Source organism: Canis aureus, chromosome 7, assembly GCF_053574225.1.
Source record: "Canis aureus isolate CA01 chromosome 7, VMU_Caureus_v.1.0, whole genome shotgun sequence".
In the NCBI taxonomy this organism is placed as follows: Eukaryota; Metazoa; Chordata; class Mammalia; order Carnivora; family Canidae; genus Canis; species Canis aureus.
In genome coordinates this window covers 493,532-520,884 of record NC_135617.1, presented here as the reverse complement: position 1 = coordinate 520,884, position 27,353 = coordinate 493,532, and the positions used below count along the sequence as shown (strand labels likewise).

General features: G+C 51.6%; 1 protein-coding gene across 1 annotated transcript; it reads left to right on the top strand.

The window, feature by feature from the left end:
- The first annotated feature begins 64 nt into the window (after positions 1-64).
- Positions 65-27,353, top strand: ERMARD (ER membrane associated RNA degradation). Its single transcript, XM_077902699.1, has 18 exons — positions 65-680; positions 2,669-2,837; positions 4,667-4,806; positions 6,053-6,154; positions 6,436-6,525; positions 8,388-8,485; positions 8,900-9,036; positions 10,106-10,220; positions 11,235-11,337; positions 14,207-14,236; positions 16,036-16,104; positions 18,254-18,427; positions 21,026-21,109; positions 22,581-22,654; positions 23,206-23,331; positions 23,600-23,818; positions 24,675-24,788; positions 25,953-27,353. Exons 2-18 carry the CDS (start codon positions 2,669-2,671, stop codon positions 26,134-26,136), a joined length of 2,028 nt encoding a protein of 675 aa, XP_077758825.1. The 5' UTR covers positions 65-680; the 3' UTR covers positions 26,137-27,353.

Sequence of the window (27,353 nt, the reverse complement as noted above, 5' to 3'; positions counted from 1 at the left end):
GGGCGAGGCGCGCGTCATCCCTCGGCGCCGGCCACCAGGAACCGGAAGTGACGGCGGCGGGGGTCGGGGCTGCGCCTGAGCGCGGCCGGCGCGACACCGGCTGGAGGAGGCGCAGCGCCCGCGCCGCCGCGGAAGCGGGTGGTCTGGCCGGCGCGGGTCTGCGGCTGCGCAGAAGCCGGTCCTGCCCGGAGGTGCCCCCAGATCGCGCCTGCGGCGCTGTTCCCCGCCCCCCGAGGACGAGCGTCCAGCGTCCGCGTGCAGACTGAGGCGCGGGGCTCCGTGTCCTGGAGCTGCGGAGGGCGGGTCCCCTGCGTCGTGCACTGAGCAAACTGAAGCTCCGTGGTCGTGACCCCCGCGCGGGAAGTGGGACGTTTCTAGGCCACTTGGGGAGCAAAACCACATCACGGGCCCGGGCTGTGGGTCGGACGCGGCGGGGTTGCCTCACGTTCCATCTCCTTTCTGCCCTCACGCGGTCGAACGGAAGCCCTGGGCCGCTCTGCGTCGGAGCCTTCAAGCGCTCTCCGTGCTGCCCCCTGGCAGCTAACGCGGAGGCTCGGCGGACGGGCCCTGGAAGCAGGGGGTGCCCCGGCCAGGGAAGGGCTCAGAGGGCGGCGCCTCCGCGCAGGTCACTAGCAGCACCGCGCGCGGTCCTGGACGGGACACTGACGCACGGAGGAAAGGTGAGGGCGGGCGCAGGTGCACACGGGGGGGCGGGTGTACAGGGATGGCGCACAGGTGCACACGGGGGCGGGTGCACACGGGGGGGCAGGTGCACACGGGGGGGCGGGTGTACACGGATGGCGCACAGGTGCACACGGGGGCGGGTGCACATGGACGGCGCGCGGGTGCACACGGGGGGGCAGGTGCACACGGGGGGGCGGGTGTACACGGATGGCGCACAGGTGCACACGGGGGGCGCACAGCTGCACACGGGGGGGCAGGTGCACACCAGGGTGCAGGTGCACACAGGGGCGCGCAGCTACACACGGGGGTGGGAGGGGACACAGGTGCACACGGGAGGGGCATGTGCGCAGGGACGGCGCGGGAGCACACGGGCAGGCTGGCGGGTTCCTGGCTCCCAGATGGAGGATGCAGGAAATACACCAGTGGCAGCGCTGCAGCTTATCTAGGATTTCTGTGTGCCAGGGGCCTGACCTTGGTGCCCCAGGATCTCCCAGTTTGGTGAAGGCTGAGCAGCAACTCTGGATGGGGCAAATACAACCAAAAAAAAAAAAAAAAGACATTTCTTGAAGCCTCTGTTGCCATATCCAGGAGCTGCAGTAGTAGAGTAGATGGGCTTTTGTGCAGAAAGAGATCTGCCTGCCACCTGTCCTTCCAGAACCACAGCTCCTTGCTTTAGAGTTCAATGCTTTTTAAAAATGCAAGGAGTCCCTTTTTGTTATCAAAGTAGCCCTTTGGGGTTATGTTTCTGTATCAGTTGGAGGACAAACCACACTAGTTTCGGAAGGGAGAGAATTGTTACAAAAGAATAAGGAGCGGCCTGTACAGGTGATGTGGAGGCGGCTGCTGCAGGAAGCGGACCCTAGCTGTAGGACTGAGAACCAGGGAAGTGGTTGGAGTTTGACAACCTGGAGACTGAGTGGAAGGTCCCGTGTTGTTGGAACCTGGATCTCTAAGGAGGAGGTGGCTATGTGGCTGGGCCTGGGATTTCTGGGAGGCAGAGGTTTGAAGGGCAGGCACTGGACAGCTGGTGGGGAGGACGCGGGGCCTGCAGGTGCTAGGAAAACTGTGGCCTGGACTCAGCTACTGTGGTCGGAGGCTCTGCTGCTGCCAGGGAGGAGCTCAAGGAACAGAAGGTGGGGAGGAAGGCCAGGCTGCAGCGTGGGGTTGTAGGGTCACAGCATCACTGGTTATTCGGTGCACGTTTCTGGGGCAATACCTGCATTGCTTGGGTCTGTGGAAGAACGGTTGACAGCAGGGCTGAGTGGGGAGTGAGGCTTCTAGGGGACGGGAGGAGTGGATGGTGTCACGGTGATAGTGAGTGGGGTGCAAAAACTCTAAGTGGCCAGCTTCCAAAATAGGAACTGCTGGGGCTTACTTAATCTGTAATGTTAAGCAGACTCCCCTTGACTTGATCAGATGAAGACCCCATAAGTTTAGTCCCAGAGAGTGACTCCTTTGCAGGTTTATAGGATGATGTTAGTGTGATGTGGGGATAATTCTGAGGATTTGGGTATTATTGAATCCTTCACATGGAAGCAGTGTGGCACTTCTGACACCACATAAAGAATCAGAAGTATGCTTTTTATTGACATTTTAGTTCATGATGATTTTCTGCTTTTCCATTCCACATTTAAAAAAATTACTAATTTTGATAGCTTTGAGACAGTACAGGAACACTGAAAGGAACGATGCACTATCTGTAAGACGTGCCAAGCTTCTGTAAACTCCTAACAGATCTTATTAATAATTTCACATCTTTAACATTTATTTGAAAAAGTTTCTGTAAACTATCTGTAATTAATATTTAATCACAGTATTTTGAACACAGCTCTCATGGTAGTCAGAAAGTGTGTTAGCAGTAGCTATACCCGAGTATATTCTGTCCTAAAGATGAAACAGGACTTTCTTATGACTTGAATATATAAATGATACTCCTCTGTTTTTATTTCTTTTTAAATAGTGTCTTCTATGTTTTATATTTCAGATGCTGATAGAGGATCCAGTTACCACTTGTCTTTCTCCCTCTGTCTATGATATGATCTGTAAACTCGGGTTTGAAGTCAAAGAAAGTTGTGATATCAACAGCATTGTGACTCAGAGGGGTGAAGTATGCTGGCAGACAATCACAGACTGTGTGGTTTATACAGAATCAGGTCTGTACGTTCTCTGCACCCCAAGCATCTGTCTGCCTGTTCCGTTTAAAATGTGTCTTGACTGAGAGAACCTGGGTGGCTCAGCGGTTGAGCGTCTGCCTTTGACCCAGGGCGTGATCCTGGGGTCCTGGGATTGAGTCCCACATCGGGCTCCGGCATGGAGCTTGCTTCTCCCTCTGCCTGTGTCTCTGCCTCTCTCTCTGTGTGTCTCTCATGAATAAATAAATACAATTTTTAAAAATAAATAAAATGTTTTGACTGTAAAATTTTCCTTTCTGACCATTGCTTCTCTTAGTTCTAGGTTGTTGTAATACCGACCTAGCTCAGAAGAGGAGGAGGATCAGGTGACAAGGGAGGGACTGAGGCCGGGGAAGCCACGTGGCTTGGTCTCGCTCTTGCTCTAGGCTGGCAGTCCAGGTGGGAGACAGAAGAAAGTAGGAATCCAATGAATTCAGGGTAGGAAATGACCAGTAATATACTGTACAGCTGTTGTAAATATTCCAGGCATTATTGTACATTTTTTAGAGCAGGGATGTGGATTGAGAAATTTAGTAATAGTTATCAAAGTTACAGACGAATGTGGTCTGGCCCAGCGATTTCATCCCAGGGATTTATGAGACTGGCACACTTAGAGGTGTGAAATGAAAGAGCGTTTGGGTAATGCTACTCTTGGTGCCATTTTGTAGGCAAAAATGAAAAAAAAAGAAGAAAAGCCCAAAACATTGGAAACAGCAAAATATACAGCAGTAGGGGAACGGTAGAGTAAATATGAACGTCATGTGGTTGTGGGAAAGAATGAGCCCATCTCAGAGCTACGTGGCTAAGTGAAAAAATTGGAACAGCATATGTAATTGTATTTACTTGTATGCACATGAATATTTCTAAATATGCCCGAGGAATTGATAACAGCAGTTGCTATAGGAAAGAGAACTGGATGAAGGGAGACCTTCACATTTTCATATGTTTTGGGTGTGAACTGTGTGAATGTTCAGTTTCAAATTTATCAGAAAATTAAAATTCAAATGTTTTAAAATAATTGTCATTGAAACCTTTTTTTTTTTTTTTTTTTTACATTTTTATTTATTTATGATAGTCACAGAGAGAGAGAGAGAGAGAGAGGCAGAGACACAGGCAGAGGGAGAAGCAGGCTCCATGTACCGGGAGCCCGACGTGGGATTCGATCCCGGATCTCCAGGATCGCGCCCTGGGCCAAAGGCAGGCGCCAAACCACTGCGCCACCCAGGGATCCCTGAAATCTTTTTTTTTTAATCTTTTCTTTTTAATTTTTATTTATTTATGATAGTCACACAGAGAGAGAGAGAGGCAGAGACATAGGCAGAGGGAGAAGCAGGCTCCATGCACCGGGAGCCCGACGTGGGATTCGATCCTGGGTCTCCAGGATCGGGCCCTGGGCCAAAGGCATGCGCTAAACCGCTGCGCCACCCAGGGATCCCTTGTCATTGAAATCTTACCGTCTAACAATATCAAGTATAAAGGATCAGGTTAAAATATCATATATACAGTATAAACCTGAGTTTGTATAAACTTAATGAACAAGTAAAGAAAACATTTTCTCTTGATTAACCTTTTTGGATTTTCCAAACCCTACTGATGTGTATATTTTTTCTTTATCATCAGATAAGCACCATGTAATTTACTTCCAACAATATCTGAGTATCCAACAATATCTTTACTGTACTTTCAACAATAAACCTGTTGTTGATTTTGTGGAAACTTCATAATTAAAGTACTTTTTCTTTGATGCTTTAGGCATTTTCATCCCATGATAGGGAGCTGTGGCACTAATACTTGTCCTCTTACCCCTGAAGCGCAGAGTCTGGATTACCGGGGAAGCGTGATGCTGCTGGGCCCCGTGTGTGCGGCTGTCCACTCACACTTGTTATCTCTGACCAAGGGGCAGTTTGAAATTCGATACATGCCGTGGCTGCAGTGGACAGCTTTTCCAGAGGTTTGGCTTGTGAACAACCTTTAGAAATAAAAGATCCTGCAAAGTCCGCTTTGAGGCCCTCATTACCTGCTAATCTTAAAGGGTCTCCTCCATCCACCAAGGCCTCCACCTGTGAAATGGCTCAGGTTGCGAGGGAAATGGACTGTTACGCAGTCTCCATGGCCTGAGCTGAGAAACAATCTTGGAGCAAAGGAAGCTTTTTGCTGCACTGTCCAAACTGGAGGTTGGGGAGGTAGCTGGGTGTATGGGCACTGGCCTGGGGACAGATGAGAACGTGCTGCTCCAGAGAAAAGCGGAGATGTTATGGACAGACAGAAAGGTGTTCTTGAGATGGTGGGACAAGGAAATGAGGTGGGGAGCTTGGCTTGTGGAGGGCAAATGGGGACGGGGGAGGAGTAGCAGCACGAGGCCACCTAAGCTGGTTGGTCGGTCGGTGCACTTGGCGCATTCAATGACCACAATAGAGCAGTAACCATACAGGCTCTAAGTCTAAAATACTTTGAATTTCCTGACATGGAGAAGAAGGGTCATCGCTTCTCCCCTTGTAACGGCTCTCAGGACTGCCTCACACTTATCTACTTCTACGAGCTAATCAAAATGGGAAACAAGATTTAGGTCAAAATATTTGACAAAATATTTAGGTCAAAATGTTTATAGTTATGTCAGATTTATTGCTTTCAATAAATCTAATGGAAAAAATTTTAAAGGAAGAAAAAACTTTCAAAATTCCTTAGATATTAAACATTTTTAAAATTCTTTATGTACTGTTACAGTTGAGTTTTGAACCACACGGGGGTTAAGGATGCCGAACCCCCTTGCAGTCAGAAATCTGCATGTAAGTTTTGACTCCGCGGAGCTGAATGGCTAAGAGCCTGGTCTTGACCACAAGCCTCACTGATAACGTAGGCAGTCCGTTAACGTGTGTTTTGTATGTCTGATGTTTTATATACTGTATTTTGACAATAAAGTTAGCCAGAGAAAAGTCATTAAGAATCATAAGGAAGAGAAAAATACGATACTGTACTCTATTTACAGAAAAAATCCACATATAAGCCGACCTGTGGAGTTCAAACCCGTGTTCAGGAGTCAACTGTATATTTATATAGAAATTGTTTACCTATACCAAAAAGTCATGAAAATATACTGGTTGAGGCCTTTAGAAGTTTGAATTTCATCAAGAGTACTGCTACTCTGGGAGATATTTCTTGCTGAGCACACATTCTAAGGTGTGTCTTATTCCCCACAGTTATTTCCTGAACTGGTTGATGCTCTGGAGACCCCTGGGGCTCCGGCTCTTCCTCTCGGCTTGATGAAGCTGACGGCGTGTCTGGAACGGGCTCTGGGTGATGTAAGTGTGTGAAGTCTTCCTTTGTTGCTTTATTAAAGCGTCTGAATGAACATAACGCTGCTACAGCTGTACCCAAGTTTCTTGGTTTTTAGTTATCATTTCCCTGTGAAATGTATTTATTTGGCACAGCTGTTTAATATTTTTCTTTGTGAACGATTACGAAATCAATCCAGTGCTGTTCTCCCTCATTTGTACAAACAGTGGCTTTATGGGTGAGTTTTTTCTTCATATTGTTGGGCTCATCGTCATCAACTCTGATACAGTCCTTGTTTGAATTTTAGGTATTTTTACTGAATGGGAAGGAATGCCCCTTTCTTTTGAGAGATCTTCTCGCATCCGAGGAGCTTGCTGAGGTCTTTGGACGGCCTGTGGTAAGCTCGTCCCTCTGAAGCTGATGGACACAACACAGCTAGGCTTTCGTTCCTCCAACACGGGTGCTGCATTAGGAAGAACTAACTATAGCTGTAACTCAAGCACGTTCTCCTTTCAGAATTGCCGCTTTTCCAGCCACGAGACAGGCCTTCCCTACATTGAGTGAACGTGGTGGCGTGGCCTCTGCGCTGCCGCCGCGTGCTCTGGGGATGCCAGATGGACCATTTGAGCTCTAGTGCTTTCAGGAATTACACATTAGTAATTATAATGATAACTTATTCTAGAATAAAACTTTAACCATTTAGGGAGTGATATTATAGTTTTATCATAAAATCTCAATTTTTTTAAAATGTGGGAATTTATGCCCTTGTGCAACTGTTCAGACTTAACGGCGGAGAAAATTAGATGTCAGTTTATTTTTATTTATTTATTTATTTATTTATTTATTTATTTATTTATTTATTTATTTATATATAGATGTCAGTTTAAAAACATGCAGAGCTGTGTACTTTTCCAAACTCTTCTACAGGCCACGTGACCAAGGTTGTTTAAGACTAATGAACAACCCTTGGGCACCGGGTGAGGGGGGTCAAGGTGCGGAAGGAAGCCAGGGTAGCGCCCTGCCCCAGGCGGAGCTCGCTGAGCCGGGGGGTGTTTACGATGTTTGTGTAATATGTTACCAGCTAGACTCCTTGTTCTTGGATAAGAAGTCTCTTTAGTGCCTGAATCTGGTTCGTGGTCAGCTTCAAGGTCCCTTCCGTAGTGGAGAACACGGAGAGAGATCAGGCCCAGAATTCCCGTTGTTTGGAGCTGCTCTGCGCCGTCTGCCTGGCTGCTCTTAGCCTTTTGCCGACTTGCAGCCACATTCAGCCCCTGGTAATTCTCCTAGCTCATCGGCCTGTGTACTTCTGATTGCTCACATGGTATGAACGGGAATAAGAGTAGTAAATGAGAATAAATGTAATTAAAAGAGTATTATTATGACTACCAATACTAGATAATTACTCTTCAAGTCTTAAAAATTGGTGTGAGCGTGAAGAGTTTCTGGAGTTGCCGAGGGTTCTGATGCTCGGTTGAGACCCCTCTCTGTAGCTTCCGCTCTGGCTTGTCCTGCCCTTTGGGAGAAATTCAGATGCATCTGTTTCCTCCACTCAGCGAGAGTCCTTCAGGCGTCTGAACACCGCTCCCGTCCCTTCCCTGCGCCTTCTGGAGGCTCACTGTTCTCATCGTGTGACTTGGTTTCAAGTTTCTTTAGTTTCTGCTATCTTCCATTTTTCCTGAATCTGTTCCAAAGTGTGGCCCCGAACCCAGAGATCGTGCACGGCTCTTGCCGTCTGATGAGCAGGATCCCATACTGGGCGTCTTTCCTTCGTAGTGGAGTCTGGGAGTTTCCAGGGGTGCTCGCCCGTTGGGCTGGGGCGTCAGTGGGCCGCGGGCCCGCCACTTGGGGCCACCTTCCGGGTCTGCCCATGCAGGCACGCTGCCCTCCCCGCGCCTCTGCCCACCTGGGGATCAGGTTTGCAGACAGGACGAAGGCAGTGGAGCTGGCATGCACATCCCCATTGGTAGCTCGGGGCCCTGAGGCCGGCTTGCAGCTCTCCGTGCTTGGACGCTGCTCTACAGAGCGGGGCGGGAGTAGTGCCCCTGGGGCTGGTCCTGAGGATAGTGGGTGCGAGACACACATAAGCTGCGTCTGACACACAATATGCCCAGCAAAGGTCGCTTGAGTGCTGTCACCGCACGTGCCGTGTGCCAGGCAGGGCGTCGAAGAGGAACACAGACGTTTTCACGCTACTCTATCGGTTTATCCGCCCATTGGTGATGATTTCACTGTTCAGTACCCTGTTCTTGACCTGGTCAGATGGACGTGCTCAAAGTCTTCATTGGATCTCCCTGTGGCCTGAACCTGCGGAACATCCTATGGCATGGCTTCGCGTCCCCTCATGAAATCCCCCCAAAGTACGTTATGGGGAAAGTAATTCTCTCTTCGACCTACTTAAGAGTTTGTTTTATCTTGAATTTTCTATTGGGGAAAAGCGTGTTTGGGGTAAGATGAGAGAGTTTGAGGCAGGAATGTGAAGATCAGACTGAGGTTGATGAACACCTGGAGTGGTGATGGGGTCGGTCACCACTGACTTCCACGCAGAGGCAGCTGTGAGGCTGAGCCTCGTGGAGGTGCCGGGGGGGCGGGGAGTGGGGGACCCCGAGACCCGCACTGGCGAGCGCCCAGCCCTTGTGCAGCTCAGGGCCACAGCGGGGCCCTCCTGCAGTTCACTGGTGGTGTAGCCTCTTATCTTAAACTTGTTTTCTGGAAGACCTTTTTATCTGTATGTCAGTTCATTTCCCTAACAGATCCTGCGTGTTTTGCACTAGATACTGTTCAGTGATGATACTGTTGACGGCGGGACTGGGCCAGCTGCTGGAGAGGTACTTGCAGCGAACGGAGGCTGTGCTGGCGCGCCGACCTCTCGTAGCCCTTACAGGCCTGGAGGAGTTGGCTGTTTTCCCCGGCAAGTACCACATGCACCTTGTGCCGGACTGTGTCCTCGTAGGGAGAGGTGCACGGTCAGGGAGTAGCAGACGGCCTCGGACGCCCTGGATGCACTGCTGCTGCTCCAGATGCCAGAAGATGCGTGAGGAGCCTCTTCCGCTTTGCTCCATGGAACCTGCGCCCCCCCCGCAGCGCCCCGGGTTGGGGGTCGTGGTGCGGGAGTACTTGCTAGTGTCTGGGTAGTTCTGCCTCTGGCGCGTTGAGGGAGGCTGGCTCCGGACCTTTGTGTAACGTGCATTCCCTGCTCCTTTGTGCGCAGTCCTGATGCCGGAAGCGCCGACGGCGCAGGTGGTCTCCTCTGCTGTCTCTTTTATTTTTGTGACAAAGCCATTGACCAGATTAACGGGGGTGGGGACACGACACTTTGAAAGTGCGGTCAAACCGTGTTTGCTCCGAGCCCATTCCTTGTCCGCTGCAGCAGCAGAGCCATGGGAGCGGAGTTTCTGATGTAAATCATGGTGGGAATAGCCCGGATCCTAGGGACCCGAGGCCTTAGTCTTTTTGTGCCATGGACCGTTTGGCTGCTGACTGCCAATAATACGTACTTTTTAAGACCTTGTTTCTTAGAGCAGTTTTAAGTTTGGAACAAAATGGACACAGTGGAGAGGGAGGCGCAGAGATTCCGCGCCCTGACCGGCACCTGCACAGCCTCCCTCTCATCCACACCTCCTCCAGAGGCGCCTTCATTAGCAAGGATGCGGCATCGTCACGCAGAGTCCGTAGTTTGCCCCAGGGGTCACTGTCGCTCCTCTGTATCTTCCCCCTCTTGGTCAGTGTGGTCAGCAGGTCAGCCCTGACGTCCTGTGCTCACAGCTGTGGCGTCGTGTGCATCCCCTTGCCCCGGGGGGTGCTGTGCTCACCTCCGACTCTGGCCCTGGCCGGGTGGTCTGACGGCATGGGCGCTGGCCCCGGGGGCCCTGGGTCATCCGCTGCAGGGGTCAGCTCGTGGGCATCCCACCCTGACTCTGCTTACATCGCTCTTCCACGGATTAGGGTGACTGTGCTTAAAAACACTTGTTATTTTGCAGATGTCACTTCTGAGGTACTTTCCATGTTAGAAGAGGTGGTGAAGAAATCCACTTTTGTATCGAAGGTCATGTTGCCGTACTGGGAAGCTGCATTAATCAGGTTCAGGTCACACAGGTAAGCCCGGGTTCCTGACGGCACGGAGGCCGCTCGCTCCCAGGAGGCTTGCATGCTACGCGTCAGCCCGCTGCTGCTCTCGCCCCTGACAATCGCTGCTGGGAATCAACTTTTCAGTATCTGTTGAGTTCTTACTCTGAGAGAACCGTGTGTCCCGCCTTAAAGAATCCTGAAACGGGTGCCCGGGGGGCTCAGCGGTTGAGCGTCTGCCTTCGGCTCAGGGCGTGATACTAGGGTCCCGGGATTGCGTCCCACATTGGGCTCCCTGCTCAGCGAGGAGTCTGCGTCATCCTCCCCCTCCGCCCCTGCTTGTGCTCACTCTCTCTCTCCCCCCACTCTCGCTCGCTCGCTCGCTCTCTCTCCCCCAAATGAATAAATGAAATCTTAACTCTGAAACAAGGAGGTACGTTCGATTCTGTTTCCTGGGGAGCAGAGCAGATGCTCGAGTTGTTCAGAAGGCCCTTGGCCTTTCCCTCCCTCCAGGTCCTGTTGTCTACATTTGTTCGTACCCTGAAAACCCACCGAAATCCTGGTATTTGAGCATTTCTTGCAAGTGATGAGAAGACGTAGGCAGGTCTTTGATAATGTTTTATTCCCTTGGAGCTTCTACTTTTTTTTTTAAAGATTTTACTTATTCATGAGACACACAGAGAGAGGCAGAGATTCAGGCAGAGGGAGAAGCAGGCCCCATGCGGGGAACCTGACATAGGACTTGATCCCGGGTCTCCAGGACCACACCCTGGGCTGTAGGCGGCGCTAAACCGCTGCACCACCGGGGCTGCCCTACCTTGGAGCTTCTAAGCATGTTCCATCTTACGTCACAACAGTGGAAAATAGATTTAAAAATCCCGAGTCTAAGGAGACTGTGATTCCATGTTGTTTCCCACGCTAGCGAGTACTGTCACCTCCCCCCGGCTTTGTGCACACACGGTAATATCTGGAATAAAGCTCCGTTATTTGGGGTTGGTGCCAGTGTTCACTTTTAAAGCCTGAGATTTTCCTTTCATTTCACAGGTTTGCTGACTGCGCCATGTTGTTGCTGAGTCAGCTGGAGACGGGACTCAGGAGAGTTTTTGCCACCGTTAACGAGTGTCCGGAAAGACTTCTGACTGCTGAGGTACACGTGCTTTAGTGATTGATGGTGGTTGCTGCTGCGTTGACGGTTTCTGTGCCTAATTAAAAGTCTTCAATATCTCATTTTTGTTTACCGTTAAATGAATTTTTTTTTTTTCCGTTAAATGAATTTTTTAAAAAAACTTTTATTTATTTATGATAGTCACAGAGAGAGAGAGAGAGAGAGAGGCAGAGACACAGGCAGAGGGAGAAGCAGGCTCCATGCACCGGGAGCCCGATGTGGGACTCGATCCTGGATCTCCAGGATCACGCCCTGGGCCAAAGGCAGGCGCCAAACCGCTGCGCCACCCAGGGATCCCATCGTTAAATGAATTTTTTAGCTAAGAATTTGCTTTGGAAGGTTTGAGTGTCATGTTTTGTGGCTTCCTATTATAATGATTTTATATGGCATAATTGCTTTTTGTGACTGTTTTGCTGGTTGTGTAGTATTTCCAGGTATTTCAAGCTCGCTGTCATAAAGGGAGAGAGCTCTTATTTCCTCTCTGTAGCCATTCCCGCCAGCGTCCCCTTGTAGCCCCGTGAGGTGGCTCTGCTGAAGGACACGCCTTCCTCTGGGCCAGCAGGGCCGGGAGGCGTGCAGAAGTTTCTGGGGGGCCGTGCACCCAGTTACCTGTCAGGAGCGGAGGGAAGAGGCCTGGGGGCTGTGCCGGGCCAACAGCAGTGGCCGCCGTACCTTTCACTAGGTCACCTTCCTCTTTCTGCCCCTTTCCAGAGGCATTCCTCAAAATTCTGTTCCCAACCCTGCGCTCCCTGGATCGGCCCTGGGAGATCTTAGTCCCATGGGAACGACTGGAAAATCCTGGGAGCCTGATAAAAGTGAAAGCCCTGCACACGGAGCTGGCGATGGGGCCAGAGCAGCGCCAGGACAGCTGTGCATGGCGGGAAAGGGCAGTGCGTCCCCAGGACGGCCCCCTCGGACTCAGCTCTTCCACCCCCGAGGTGGGCTCACACCTGCCTGCGCAGGGGCGATGGGGGTGTTCCCCAGGCCTCAAACCACTTGGTGTCTAAGGAGCTCACTTTTTCTTCCACAACTGTGTTCTCTGGTATTCCTTCAATTCCTCGCTGCTTAGGCGCTGGGCAGTGGCCTCCACCCGGGCCAGGTCCCCTCCGTCCACTCAGTGTCCCAACGTGCCCGCCCGCTCTCCTGGCGTCCCTCCTGACGCTCTTCCTTCTCTGATCTGTCCTCATGGCCACGGATTGTTTTATAAACTGACAAATACGCCTCCATTTGCTGGGGGCTCATCCGCTTAAAGCATTTTCACGGCCCCCAGGACCCACGGGAGCTTCGCCCTTGCCTGGGGCGTGCCTGACTCGGCGTGGCCCAGCCTGCAGGCTGTTCCCTTCAGATTCCTCCAGCATCACCCAGCCCCCCAGACCCGCATGTGTGTCTTTCTCCAGCTTTGCCCCTTCAGGCCACATTAGTGACCCCGGGAGCCTCAACAACCCAGGTTCAACACCTCCTCTTCCCGCATCCACCTTACCTCAAGTGCTTTTCTGCCTGATGTACATTCCTGTCGGGACAGGCACATTCCCGTTCGGGTTCCTGTGGAGCGGGGTGCACGGCCATGTCCCCCGGTGCCCACGCCTGGTGCCTGTCTGTGGCTGTGCCCAGCGCGGTGTGGGCGGTGGTGTGGAGAGCACCCTCACCCGAGCGCTGGCTGGCGGGCCGTTATCTGCAGCTGTGCGGTGGGGACACATTTCCTTACTCGTTGGCTGACCACACAAGCACATAGCAGGACCGTTTCCACATGGGAAGTAATTTAACAAAGAATGTCTGAAATTGTAGGCCAGGCTCTCATTCAGAATAAACGTGGCATCAGTTTATTTATAAGGCAGCACACATGGAAATGCTTTATTTATAAAGCTGTGAAGGCTGTGCACACGCTGTTACCGTTGACTGAATACTTCCAGCATAAGGTCTCTGAGATCAGGGAAGATCGGGCTGAGTAAGACGTTGTGACTTTTAAGGAGCTTATGTACGAGGAGTGAGGAATAAGATGTGTATACCAATTCCATAAAACGAGGTAGACGTTAGTGCACGCAGTTTGTGAAGATAATGAAAAGTTCAGCTCTTTTGAGGAAGTACTGGGGGTATTTAGTAGAAATTGGATATTAAGAGCTCAGGAAAAATTTTAGGGTCAGTACTATAGATTTGGGAGCTAAAGATGCAGACTTTATAAGCATCCTATACCATAATAAATGTTGAAAGAAATTTCATAATGTTAAATTGAAAAAACTTTAACAGGTGTGAATATGTGAGAGGTTTTTCTTGAGAGCTGGCTTCCACAAAATGCTGATTTCATCATAATGTGTGTAAAAACTTACAGAATTTCCCAGCAGCCTTCCAAGGTGGGCATCGGTTGTGTCCCATTCTGCAGCGAAACCTGCATATGCGGGTGCTCAGGGTCTCGCTGCTGGGAGGCACGGAAGCCAGGAGTGGATGTCGAGGCAGCCAGCTCCAGAGCCCGTGTCTGTAGACGAGACCTGTGACACCAGGAAGCATGTGACACCCAGGCCCTTTGAGGGAGAGCACACCCAGTTGTGCTCACTCGTGTGCCATCAGCCAAAATGCCGCGTGGGTGGGGCGTGCCTGTGAGGTGATGGGCATCCCTGAGCTGAAGCACCTGTGAGAGCAGCTGTGACCAGGCTCCGGCGCCCATTCACCATATTTTCTTGTCTTTAGTGATGTTTTAGGTCAATGACATTCTTCCCAGACCATTGCTAAGTGAACATTTATTTTCAGAAGAAGGTTTCATGTTTGTGGCCATCTACTAGAATTGTCGTTCCTCCTTTGGATAATGTCATTTACTTACATTTTGTTTTCATTGTTTCTTTTCTTTCCTTTTCTGAAGTCAACGGCTCTTTATACCACCTTCGATGAAGTAAGTAAGCTTATGGAGTATCTGGAAACAAACAAAACATTGTTTTTTATTACACAGAGAATGTTGATAGCTGTATATGCAGAAAAAAAAAACTTTATTATAGAGTTAAGTGTTGTTTTCAGGCTAATTTTGAGATTCAGTGATTGACTAACCTGGTTTCTAAAGTTATAGAAAGAGCAACGTTGGAAAATGCCAAGAGATATTAATATTATATACTATAATTATTTAGAGGTTACATTTTAGATTTAAGATTGACATTTGTTTTGCACGTGAAATATGCATGAACTACTATTGTAAATGCACAGTATACACGGATGCATTTAATCTGTGAAGTGGGTGTGGGATTCTGAAACTAAAAATCTGGAATACTAAAAATTGCCATTGAAAATATCTTTTACCACTTTAGAGTGTAGAGGCTTTTGTGTGTGTGTAATCCTGGTTAAGAATTCTTTTTTTTTTTTTTTAAGATTTTATTTATTTATTCATGGGAGACAGAGAGAGAGAGAGAGAGGCAGAGACACAGGCAGAGGGAAAAGCAGGCTCCCTGCAGAGAGCCTGACGTGGGACTCGATCCCAGGACCCCTGGATCACACCCTGGGCCCGAAGGCAGATGCTCAACCACTGATCCACCCAGGCGTCCTGTGGATAAGAATTCTTACATAGCCTCAAGGGTGACTTCACAGAGTTGGCCTACAGGAGGAAACAAAGGGGAGAGTCTTTGTGGAGTGATTGGGGCCTTTAAGATAACTCTTAGATTCCTTAGTGAATGGTTGGCAGGAGGCATTAAGCACATGCCTGTTTATCTACAGACTTTATTCCATTAGGTAAATAACTTGTTATAACTTAGTACATAATATGTTTGATCCTATGAGGATTAAATTATATAGTGTAGTCATATCTGTATAGGATTAGGGTCGATAGGGCAGCCCAGGTGGCTCAGTGGTTTAGTGCCGCCTTCAGCCCAGGGCCTGATCCTGATCGAGTCCCACGTCAGGGAGCAGGGAGCCTGCTTCTCCCTCTGCCTGTGTCTCTGCTTCTCTCTCTCTGTCTGTCTCTCATGAATAAATAAATAAAATCTTAAAAAAAAAAAAAGGATTAGGGTCTATAGGGTTGGATTGGGTGGTTGGGCTCTGAGCTCTGTGGGGAGTTAAGCGGCCTATAAAGTAACTCCGATGTATACTTATATCCACACATACAGAACACACATGCACATGCATGCACACTCATTCCTGTGAAGGTACATGAACGCATACAAATATAAACACATGCAAGTACACATAAATACACATATACACACTCACTCTTACACACGAACACATGCAGACACAAATGTGTATATGCACATACCTATAAATATACATACAACACAGAAATGTGCAGATATATACACACATCCACATAAGTACATATATACACACATACACGTGTAACTACACGTCAACATATGTATGTGCAAATAAACACCCACGCACCTATACACAGGAACATACCTATAAATACACACATGCACATTTATACACATAAATACACATCATCACACACATGTATGTGCATGTAAGTACACATAAGGACCCATATACACAGACAACTAAGAAGACATGTATATTCACATTTATTCCTGAAATCATTATACTGGTTAAGAAGAGTTTTCTTGAGCGAGTGGCTGCTGTGTGCTTAAGGCTGTCCGTGTTTCATGTGCTTCGGGCTTCTATGTATGTCATACCAAGATGCTACGTCCTTGGCTCTGAAGGTTCTGTATGTGATGTGTGCATACTAATTATTTATTTTCGGTGTTTTAGATATTGGCAAAACACTTGAGTGATGGCAAAATCAATCAACTCCCTCTTTTCCTAGGAGCGCCTGCAATGGTAAAGTACTAGCCCTTTCCTGATCTGACATCCTTCTGTTTATGGAGGTGATTAGCACTTCTCCAAAATGAAATTAATCTTGGCCTGTGATGTGCTCACAAGAGTGCCCCTGAGCCACTCCCGCGCTGTCTCAGTGCCACGCACGCGGCCCACGCAGCTCAGGTACCAGGCTGCCTGCTGCCCATTTAAACGTCCTGTTCTGAGTCCTGCTGTTACGGCTGCCCTGTTCCCAAAGTGCACGTGGGTTCCTTGTGGAGTGTGGTGCTGGAGGATCCGGGTTCACCCTGTGAGCAGCCGCAGAAGTCAGATATGAGCAGGAGCTGAGTGTGTTGGATGAACGTGGATAGAGACGCAGAGCCATTCCCCATTTCCTCCCAAAGATATTACTGGGGCTCCTTAGGACCATAAGGAGAATTTTTACATTTATTCTGAACTGAGACTTACTAGCAGCCTAGACTTTAGTCCCTGTGTGACATTAGTGGGATTCTGTGGACTCCTGGAGTGTCATTTTTGGCATCAGGAAGTTAGGATGATGGAGCCAGTGTGTGTGTCCATCCTGAATCTCCAGGACAGTCTGTCCACGGGCAGCTTGCCTGTGTCCTCACTTCTTTTCCTGCTCCAGCCAGTGGTGTTAGGGGAGAAGCAGCTGTCTGTGTCGGCTTCATAGAGAATGTGATCTGAGAGGGGGTGCAGAGGGAGGCCCCCGGACAGGGAGAGGCCAGGGCTGTGAGACAGGACAGCAGTGCTTTCTCTATAGAAGGGAGGTCAGCTTCCAGGCCTGGACGCCTCAGCCTCTTCCTTCAGAGGGATGTGGGTGAGACAGTGTGAGGATTCCTAAAACACTGGAGCTCCCATGGACTCCTGCCCCGCGCAATGGGGAACAGCTAGAACCAGGGCTCCCAGGGACAGTCCTGCCCCAGGCTGTTTGGGGGCAGTGAGAGACCAGGGCTCCCAGGGACAGCCCTGCCCCAGGCGATGGGGGGACAGTGAGAGACCAGGGCTCCCAGGGACAGTCCTGCCCCAGGCTGTGGAGGGGCAGTTAGAGACCAAGGCTCCCAGGGACAGTCCTGCCCCAGGCTGTGGGGGGGACAGTGAGAGACCAGGGCTCCCAGGGACAGTCCTGCCCCAGGCTGTGGGGGGGCAGTTAGAGACCAAGGCTCCCAGGGACAGTCCTGCCCCAGGCTGTGGGGGTGGCAGTGAGAGATCAGGGCTCCCAGGGACAGCCCTGCCCCAGGCTGTGGGGGGGCAGTGAGAGACCAGAGCTCCCAGGGACAGTCCTGCCCCAGGCTGTGGGGGGAGCAGTGAGAGATCAGGGCTCCCAGGGACAGCCCTGCCCCAGGCGATGGGGGGACAGTGAGAGACCAGGGCTCCCAGGGACAGTCCTGCCCCAGGCTGTGGGGGGGCAGTTAGAGACCAAGGCTCCCAGGGACAGTCCTGCCCCAGGCTGTGGAGGGGCAGTTAGAGACCAAGGCTCCCAGGGACAGTCCTGCCCCAGGCTGTGGGGGGGACAGTGAGAGACCAGGGCTCCCAGGGACAGTCCTGCCCCAGGCTGTGGGGGGGCAGTTAGAGACCAAGGCTCCCAGGGACAGTCCTGCCCCAGGCTGTGGGGGTGGCAGTGAGAGATCAGGGCTCCCAGGGACAGCCCTGCCCCAGGCTGTGGGGGGGCAGTGAGAGACCAGAGCTCCCAGGGACAATCCTGCCCCAGGCTGTGGGGGGAGCAGTGAGAGATCAGGGCTCCCAGGGACAGCCCTGCCCCAGGCGATGGGGGGACAGTGAGAGACCAGGGCTCCCAGGGACAGTCCTGCCCCAGGCTGTGGAGGGGCAGTTAGAGACCAAGGCTCCCAGGGACAGTCCTGCCCCAGGCTGTGGGGGGACAGTGAGAGACCAGGGCTCCCAGGGACAGTCCTGCCCCAGGCCGTGGGGGGACAGTGAGGGACCAGGGCAGTGGCCACAGTTAGGACAGTTCCCAGTGAGATCCCAGCATGATCCGGGGCTGTATTACCTACACTAACTGTCTCTGAAGCTCCGTGTCCTCGCGTCTGTCACCCGACCCTGCTGCTCCTCCGATATGCGAGGCATGGCCGGCCGGTTCTTTCTTCCGTCAGTTGAGAAAACTAACATCGTATTTTCTGTGTTTATATTCCGACAGGAGTTTCTGTGGGATTTCCTGAACCATCAGGAGGGGCCCCGTCTGAGAGACCATCTAAGCCACGGGGAATTCAACTTACATGACTTTCCTAGAGAGGCAACAACCCAGTTGCTTGCGTTCTCTGTCGTGCTGTTACTCAGATTCACCGATGAAGATGTGTCGACGGCCTTTAAGGTAACATATAGGGAAGAGAGGCCTTAGGGGCGCTCTTGCTCAGCTGTGACCAAATACAGTTTATTTTGAAAGGTAATTAACCCTTAATCGCCCTTTCTTTGAATATATCGGAGTGAGAGTGTGCCTCTGTCAGAACACATCATTGTGACTTGATTACGCACATGTATTTGCTGTGACAGGTGAGCGGATGATGTGCCGTCTGATTCCCTTCAACGGGGACAGGACACCACAAACCAAAGAACCAGCATAAAAGATTAACTAAATGTATCACAAAATTTTAAAAATGATTCAAATGGTTGGGTGGAATAGTTGCATCGATCGATAAATTTTTTTTATTATTTTATTTTTAAGCAAATTTTATTATTTTTATTTTTAAGCAAATCATCCGGGGTAGTTATTGACTTTAATCTTTTTTTTCAAACGATACGTGTAACGATTGCTGTAAAACACGTTCAGAGAAAAAAAAAAAAACAACCAAAAAAAACACGTTCAGAGGTTCAGACAAAACACAGACCGTGTGATAGGAGAAGTGACAGCCCTCAGGGACGCCTCCTCGTGGGGGTGGGCACTGCTTCCACGCCCTCCCAGGAGCACGCTGTGCAGCCACGGGGGCCGTACCTGTTCTGGAGGTAGCACTTGTTCTACCTTGGTTTATCAGCTGCTCGACATGTGCATCAGTGTACCCTCATTTATGGTTTACGTAAGCTGCCCCTCACGAGGGGTGGGTCCCAGTGTTCCCGCGTGTGCAGCTCTCCTGGCTGGTGTCGGATTGCACACCCTTGTTCACTCGGGCGCCCGTGAACTTGTAAAACAGAGTCCTGAAGCAAAGCGAAGACGTGTTTTTATCTGTTTGAGTTACTCTGCTTTTATTGTGTTTGCTGGAAATGTGCTATTATTTCGTGAACTATTAATGTCTTTTGCTCCATTTCGTGCATGTTATGTTCCTCGTTGGTTTATTAGCCTTACTTGCCCCCCAGTGTGCATGTTGCTTACTTGTCTTGAAGTTCTGAGGCCTTTTCGTTTTGACTTAAGCACTTGGAATTATTTTTAAGAGACACTTTGCTTTCTAAAATTATAAATATAGTCATGCATTTCCTTGGTAGCTTTATAGGGTTTTTTTTTTCACCCCAATTAACATCCTTTGGTCCAGCTGGAATTTATTTCACCTGGGAGGGAGTTAGAAAATTTAGGTTCACTTCTTCTTCTTCTTCTTCTTCTTCTTCTTTTTTTTTTTTTTGACATATGTCTTGCAAGTTGGCCCAAGAGTGTTTAGAAGACCGACATCTGTGTACTGTGTGCAGTGGCTTGTGACTCCGTAGTGACCTTCAGGACAGTTCAATGTCTGTAGGGGAACTTTCCCATCTGTCGTCTCTTCCCGAATCTCCTGCCTCCTCCCGATGAGGATTGTAGGCAAACCTGTGTAGTTAAAAATAAACACGAAGCCCAAGATTAACCCAGCAACAAACAGGAATGGGCTCTGGACGGATTAATTTAGGGATAATTGATGGTTCTTACAATATTGAACATTACTCCCGAACGTGTGTCTCCATGTCCTCGGCCTTCCCTCCCTGAGCCTCTCCCGAGGGGCTGCGCCATCCAAAGGCCAGACCCCTCCTCTCCTTGCTTGTCCACGTTCTTGTTCCGTCGTCCACCTTAGACTTTGTCTCTGGTGCTCCTGTGCCACGTGCTGGGCTGAGCTGCCCCAGCCTTCACCTGGGCTCCCTGCGGGTGGTCCTTTGTCCTGTTGTCAGCCCAGCAACCGGGGGACCCCTCAGGCCCCCCTCCTCATCCTCCGCCCTCCCCATCCTCTGCCCTTCCATGGCCTCGGTCTTAGAGGAGCCGTGTGTCCCGGCGGCTGCGGGGCTTCATCACTGACCTGCACCTGTGCGAGGTGTGGCTGCCCCACATGGAGCTCGCCTGCCACCTTGTGCACGGAACCCTCCGCTGGGCCGTAGGACTCGGGGCCTTGAGCGGATGAGAGGCTTAGTGTCTGGACGTTTAGAGACTCGCTTGGTGCTGTTGAGAGTCGTAGGGAGGGCTCCCGGCTGGCAGGGGTGTACTGAGGCCGTCAGCCGTCAACTCGCCGCCTCTCCTGTTCCCGATAGTTGTTATTCAGCCGGCTTGGGCTTTCCAGCCACAGAGTTACATCAGCTGTAAAGAATGTCATTTTTACTCTTTCTTTCAGTATTTTCAGGTTTAACAATTACGTGGTTATACCTGTATGACTCTTTTGGTTGTATTGGTTTTTAAATTTAAATTCCCGTTCTAGTTTTTTAGGAGATGTTCTTATATTTTCTAGTTGTTATGAGGTTTTTTTCTTTTTTCTTATGTGTTTCTGGTGTCACTGATGGTGGACAAAGAGCACACACGGCCTTTGTCTTCGTTGTTAATTGGCTTCATTTAGAAAACTTGTATTGGTAATGATTTGACCACAGTCTGAAACCTGTTCCATGAGGAGTCCTGCTCTGTTACAGCTGACGGGGGTTCGGTGAAGGAAGCTGGTGAGACTGGGGCACAGTCGTGTGACTCACACTCAGCAGGAGAAACCAGGGCCAGACCACACGTCGCAGTAACCCTTGTCTGTTTTCTTTGAACCAGGGAAAGGCAGCGATAAAGTCATTGGTCGCTCTTGCAGAGGGCTACACTGCTCACTTCCACCCAATTTCTCAGCTTAAAAAACAGGTGAGCCGCACATGGGCCATTGGGAGGGGCACATGGGGCTCCTGGGGCAGAGACACCCACGGGTCTGGCAAGCGGGACCTCAGGGTCGCCACCAGAGGCTGGCTCCATCCCTCCGTCCCTCTGAGCCTCACGCCCCTCATCCCGTAGTGGCAGTCGCGGCAGCGTTTGTTGTTTCCAGTGATGTTAGCACGGGAGGAGTGGTGACTGGGTCACGCGGTACGGCCTTGACTCGGGACTGCTCCCGCTCCGTGTGCGGGATGGCACGCGAGACCAGTGCTTGTTCTCTTGTGAATGAGAACAAGCAGAACATGGACTTTCAGGTTCCAGGGTGGAAATTAGCTTGGGTCCTTTATTCTCCATGTAGCAGGATGTGAATGTGCAAGGGCCAAGATGGGGTCGTCTCCAAGAACAGAATAATCAGGATACCTGCCAACATAGACGTTTATCAGTGAGCGTGCCCTCTAGACGGAAGCCGTCGCATCCACACATCAGGGCTTAGGGAGAGATCTGCAGCTGCAGCTGGAAGAACGGCCTGAGAGGATGGGGTCTGACGGTGTCACACGGTAGAAGGGGTTGTCAGCAGTCGAGGTGCAGAGGCCCGGAGGTGTTGTGGTCTCCTGGCGCTATGTGAGAGGAGGTCGACCCGAATACCTGCGGGCTCTGGGTCAGCAGCGGGGCACCGGGTACTTCATCTGCCTGTCGTGACTCCGAGCTTCCCGGGAACCAGTCATTGGAAGGGAGGACCAGGACCTGCCTGCAGGACTCTGCCCTACAGAGAGGACGGAGGGGGGCACGTGGCAAGGAAGGGGTGACGTTCCAGAAGGAAGAGAAGCTTCCGGAAGGCAGGCTTTGCCCGTAGACTCCGCGGCTGAGTCTGGTCTCGCGAGGCCCCCTGTTCCTCGGCTGCTGCTTCCATGGCCTGGTTGCGGCCCCTCCGTGCCCCACGGGGGTATTTCCCACAGGGGGTATTTCAGACCTGATGGACCCTCTCCTGCAGCCTTATTCCCGCCGTGGAATTCAGTTCTCATTTGGCAGCCTTGCATCCCGTTCTTCTTAAGGTCATTGCTCTGCTTATTGCTGCATAAATTACCTGCCGTCAGTGGTGTCAGCAGTGTTTCATTTGCTTTGATGAGTCAGAAACTTGGGGTGGGCTCCTGGCTTGGTGCTTCATCTGTGGAGAGAGGTGGATCAGGGCCTCCCGGGCTGTCCTACTTGGCTTCCAGAGTCCCGCACCCTCACGTCCACCGTGTCGTCCGGGTGAAGGCTGCTCCCGACAGGACAGGCCACATGGTAACGTCCTCCTAATCTCCTGTCAGTGTCACAGCAAATAACTGGGGTTTCAAATGTTGTAAGATGTGTAACAATTTTACCCAGAGTGTCTTCTGGAGAGTGGTTGCTGCTAACAGTTTGCAAACATTGTTTCCAGACTTGCTGTAAAGTCTGTAACACCAGTAGGACATCTCCCTCTCAGGTGCTGAGCTGTGAGAAGAGCATCAGGGTGTGGCCCCTCCTGCCTTTGCCCCAGGAGGCCGAGGAGGCAGCCAGGTGAGTTCTGTGGGGGGTCGTGTAGACCTCACGGTCCCCGGTGAACCTCCGAGTGAGGCCTTGGCCAGGTCACGGGCGGCCCAGGCGCAGGGGTCTTGCTAGGCAGCGGTGCCGGTGCGGACGGAGCCGTCTCCCTGCTGGCAGCCCAGCCGGGTGATGGGCCGTTGGGGAGACCGGGCCCACAGAGACGAGAGGCAGGCCTTGTGGGGAGGGGAGGGGTCCTCTAGAAATATTTAGTGGATGGTTAGAAATAGGATCTAAAGGTTGCAGAGAAGGGGGCATAGAGAGATTTTGGAATCAGGATATAGCAGATCCATCCCGAAGGAATAATAATTCGATTTGTTGCTTATCTTTTGTCAACAATTTATTGCTTTTAGCATATCCTATGGTTTATTTTTACCACTGCCCTGACAGTGGCTTTTTCTTTTCATATTTGGGGAAAACAAAGTTGTAGATTAAGTGCGTTGCTCAGTGAACCCTTAAACACGTGCACAGGCCCCGACTGGGCATCTGCCTCATGGTCACGTGTCTACATATCTTCTGTTTTTCAGATTAGAAGGTACTTCCGAAGCACGTGCCTGTAAGTCTCTAATCACAGAAATCCTACGTGAGCTGTACCACCACCTGCCTGAGAGCCACGGTGCTGTCGGTGACGGGGACGGTCTTCCTGCTGAGACGTGAGTCTCCGAGAACTGCCCCAGACTCCCCTTTTCTGTGTCAAAGCTGGCGAGCTTGGGGCAGCACTCGATCCCACGGTGGCCGTGCCTCAAGGGCGGGGAGGTGGCCTCCATCGCTTGGGCAGTGCTGGTGGGCCTGAGGGGCCCCCTGCACACTCGTCCCCGCAGGGAACGACGCGGCATGTGACCTGCCGCTGCTCCCCACAAGCTGACTGTGGAGGGGCCCAGCAGTGAACACACCCCTGAGAACCCACGCTCTCATCCCCAGGTGGCCCCAGCTGATCCGGGAACTCTGCGGCACCCCCGTCCCCACTCTGTTCTGTCCCAGAACCGTTGTGGAAGTGCTGACCGTGCTTCGAAACATCAGCGCACAGTGTGCCCGTGCGTCCAGCCAGGTGGTGGCCTCTGCGGGGCTGAGACACCAGCAGTGGGTGGAAAGAAGGCTGCGCTCCCGGCAGAGGCAGACCTACCTGCACATGCTCGGCAGGTGCGCGGCTCCCTGTCCTGGTCTGGAACAGGCCCCGCTGGGCAGGCCTTCCCTTGGGAGGCCGTTCTAATTCTTTCTTGTAGGGGAACTCCTGTTTTAAATACTGTTGTGATTTTGGTGCATGAGAACATGGGTGCTACCGACCCCGTGAATATTTGGATTTAAAATATTACCAGGTTACCTCGGGTATGCCAGCATTCTTACCTGTTGTGTTCTTAGGATGTTCTACATCTTTAGGAAATCACCATTTTGGACAAATTCCCAGAACTCTGGGTTGAGAGGTATCTGTGTCTATAAAGCTTTTAACGGGTTTTCCTTGGCTTCTTCTGGAACGTACTCCTACCAGCAGTTTAGAAGATGATGACTGTTAGGTTACGTCCTTCCCCAAACAGGGTATATTTTTCTAGAGTCTCTACCGGTTTCATGGGAAAGATAGTATCTTCCTCTGACTGGAATATCTTTGTGTCCTGGAGACACTGAACATGTTCTCATGTTTGAGCCATTTCTATGTGTCTTCTTGTGAGAGTCGGACAGCACGGTCCGTATCGACATCAGGCTGCAGGAAGGATGCTGGCAGCAGGCACGGTGACCCGGAGCCACGGCGGCGGCCTCCTGCTCTTGAGCACCCCTGCCGGAGGGCTGGGCTGCAGCTGGCGGGCTCTTGGGGGGCGGGGAGCGGGTAGGGCAGGTGGGCCACGGCGCGGTGGGGGCCCAGGGAGACCACCACGCAGGCAGCCTTCTCTTGCATAGTTTGAATTTAAGTCCCCTTGGAAAAGGGATTTTTGAAAAAGAATGTTCACTGATGAAAGTGCAAAATACTGAGCGTTTGTCAAATTTTAACTTCATCTTTTTTTAGTATTAAGCTGCTGTCTCCCGTGCTTTACCTGATTTTATTACTGATTGCACTGGAATTGGTCAACATTCACGCAGTTTGTGGAAAAAATACTTCGGAATATCAACAGTATCTAAAGTAAGTGTGTCGTCCTTATAAGACTTGAAACTATATTTTGGCGAATTAAGTGGTTTTCACTTGCAGTGCTTTCTTTTCTTTGATTTTTCTTGTTTGTTTTTAAAAACCCCACAGTCTTGGTTGGCTCTTCACTCGTTTTTCTCTGTGGGTTTTGGTGCAAGTGTGTGAACCTTTAAAACTAGCACCCGTGGTAGCCTCATTTCAGAAAATTAAATGTGATGCACTTGCAAAGGCTTTTAGGATCCGTCACCCTGTGTGATGACACCACCGCCCAGGGAGCGATACCTCCCGTGCCTCCTGCTTAGAATGAACATGAAAACACGATGCGTTTTCTTAAAGAAACGTAGGACCCAGGTGAGAACCAGGGTGGCCGAAACCGATGTGCAGAGGCTTGCGGATCCGTGGTTCCAGATGGGGCCCCCCCTGCCCCCGGCACTGTTGGCACTCTGACCGGGGGTCCTCCGAGCACACAGGGTGGGAGCAGCACCTGGTCTCCAGCACGGCGTGCCTACAGCTCCGCACGGCGACGGCCCAAAGTGATGTTGCCAGACAGAGTCCTCCCCGGCTGAGGAGCTCTCCACAGGAAGCATCTGGGGACTTTTGTTATATTCAGAATTAGAAGTTGGAAAAACAAAACAAGGCAAAAAAAAAGAAAAAAGTTGGGGCACATTTTAGACTACGTGGCAGATGGGGAAAACCTAGGAGCACGATGTGCCCCCCACCAGTCGGAGGGGCCCCGGGAACAGCTGGTGAACGCCTGCAAGCACGGCTGGGTCAGAGCACGCAGAAGGCGGGTACCGGGGGTCGGACAGCGGCCCCCCCACCGTGGGGCTGCAGGGCTCGCAGGCGCCCCGCCCAGCGCATCGCGTGCTCACGTGGCATTCAGTCCCAACGGTCTCCAGCCCTTTCCGGGAGCGCGGTCCCTACGTACTGCCGTCTACCTGACCTGAGAGTAAGTTGAAGCCGGCGCTCGGGCGTGCAGCCCGTCTCTCCAGGGACGCTTACGACGCAGCTTCTGTGTTCCGTGCATTTCTTTTTCTCGAATTTGCAGACAGCAATTAAGTGTAGTCCTTTAGTTTTAATTCCGAAAGGAGAAGAGTCCATTTAAATCATTGTTGCATTTTATAATACGGTAACGAAATTAATTTCTTTTTGTTAAAACAGGTTCTTAAAGTCGATCTTGCAGTACATGGAGAACCTGGTGGCTTACACCAGCCAACAGAAGAACAAGTGGAGCGAAACCATCGCTCTTACCCGCACAGCTCTGCTGAAAATTTGGACTTTCAGTGAGAAGAAACAAATGTTAGTACATTTAGCCAAGAAATCCACGAGTAAAGGAGTCTTATGAGAACGTGTACCGTCAGGATGCTTTCGGCTACATCTGGAAACCCAGCCCGGAGAGGCTTTACCAGCACGGAAATTGAAAAGCCGAAGGTAGGGCGGCTTCCAGGGTGTGTTTGATCAGGGATCAAGTTCCGTTTCCCTGCAGCTGTTCCGTGTTTGTGCGAACCTCAGGCTGGGCCCCCCCAGAACCAAATGGCTGCAGCACCTTGGCCCCCACCATGACACAGTGTCCACAGGAGGGGGAGCTTTTCCCCCGCATTCCAGACACCCTTGGAAATGGTCAGTGTGGGCAGGACCCTGCCCCCTGCTCCCGCTGGCCCGGCTGCATAGATGCCGCTCCTGAGCCACCACCGGGGCACGGAGAGAGAGCCTGGGCCAGCCCAGCCTCATCCCTGGAGCTGAGAGTGAGGTTGGATGGTCCAGACCCCACGGGACAGCTGGGGGAGGGTGTACTGGGCAGACACGGGTGCCAGGCAGCAGGTTTGCCCTTTGGTGTGTGGCGGGGGGAGCAGGGGCCCTGGCATGTGTCTGGGTCTGAAGCTTTTGCCTGGCGCAGGGAGAGCTGGAGGACTGGGGGTCAGGGGTGCAGTCGCCCCCATCCCGCTCGGAGAGCCAGAGTCTGCAGTTCTTGGCTCTTGGAGCCGCTGCAGTTGCCTGGAACATCTGGGAAGCCCGTGCCGTCGTCTCGGGGGTGGCAGCCCTCAGGACCCCATGAGGCTGTCCCAGACCTCAGGTGTGCGTGCGTGCTGGGCCGTGCACAGCGAGTCGTGGCCTCCCTCCACCGTCCAGACCTGGCTCATGGGTTCCAGCCCACGTCCGGGTCCCAGGAACGGCTCCACCACGTCTGTTTCTGGCTTCTCTGCCGTTGGAGAGCAGGGCCAAGGAGACCCCAAGGGGAAGGGGTGGTGCTGCGGGACGACACACTCCAGCATGTCCCATCTATCCCTTTGCCAACTCCACCCCTCACCCCTTGTAAACCAAGCTCCTGGGTAAGGACAGGGCACCGAGCCTCCACTCCCTCCGTGCAGCCTCCCCTGGGGCAAAACGCGGCCCCAAACCCCACGTGTCCGAGCCGCTGCTCCTGGGACACGTTCTTTTGCAGTGTGGTCACGGCCTCCCTTGGACAGACTAATCTAGGTGATAGTTTATGGGCTTAGCCCCTCTACTCTCCTGCTGTTGGAGCTGGGATGGAAAAGGGGAAATAAAGAATGGGTGCACTTA

Coding starts and splice junctions, on each gene's coding strand:
- ERMARD (XM_077902699.1), top strand. CDS start 2,669: ATGCTGATAGAGGATCCAGTTACCACTTGTCTTTCTCCCTCTGTCTAT. Junction 9,037..10,105: donor GGAGTTGGCTGTTTTCCCCG/GCAAGTACCACA, acceptor GTTATTTTGCAG/ATGTCACTTCTGAGGTACTT. Junction 23,819..24,674: donor TACCTGCACATGCTCGGCAG/GTGCGCGGCTCC, acceptor ATCTTTTTTTAG/TATTAAGCTGCTGTCTCCCG.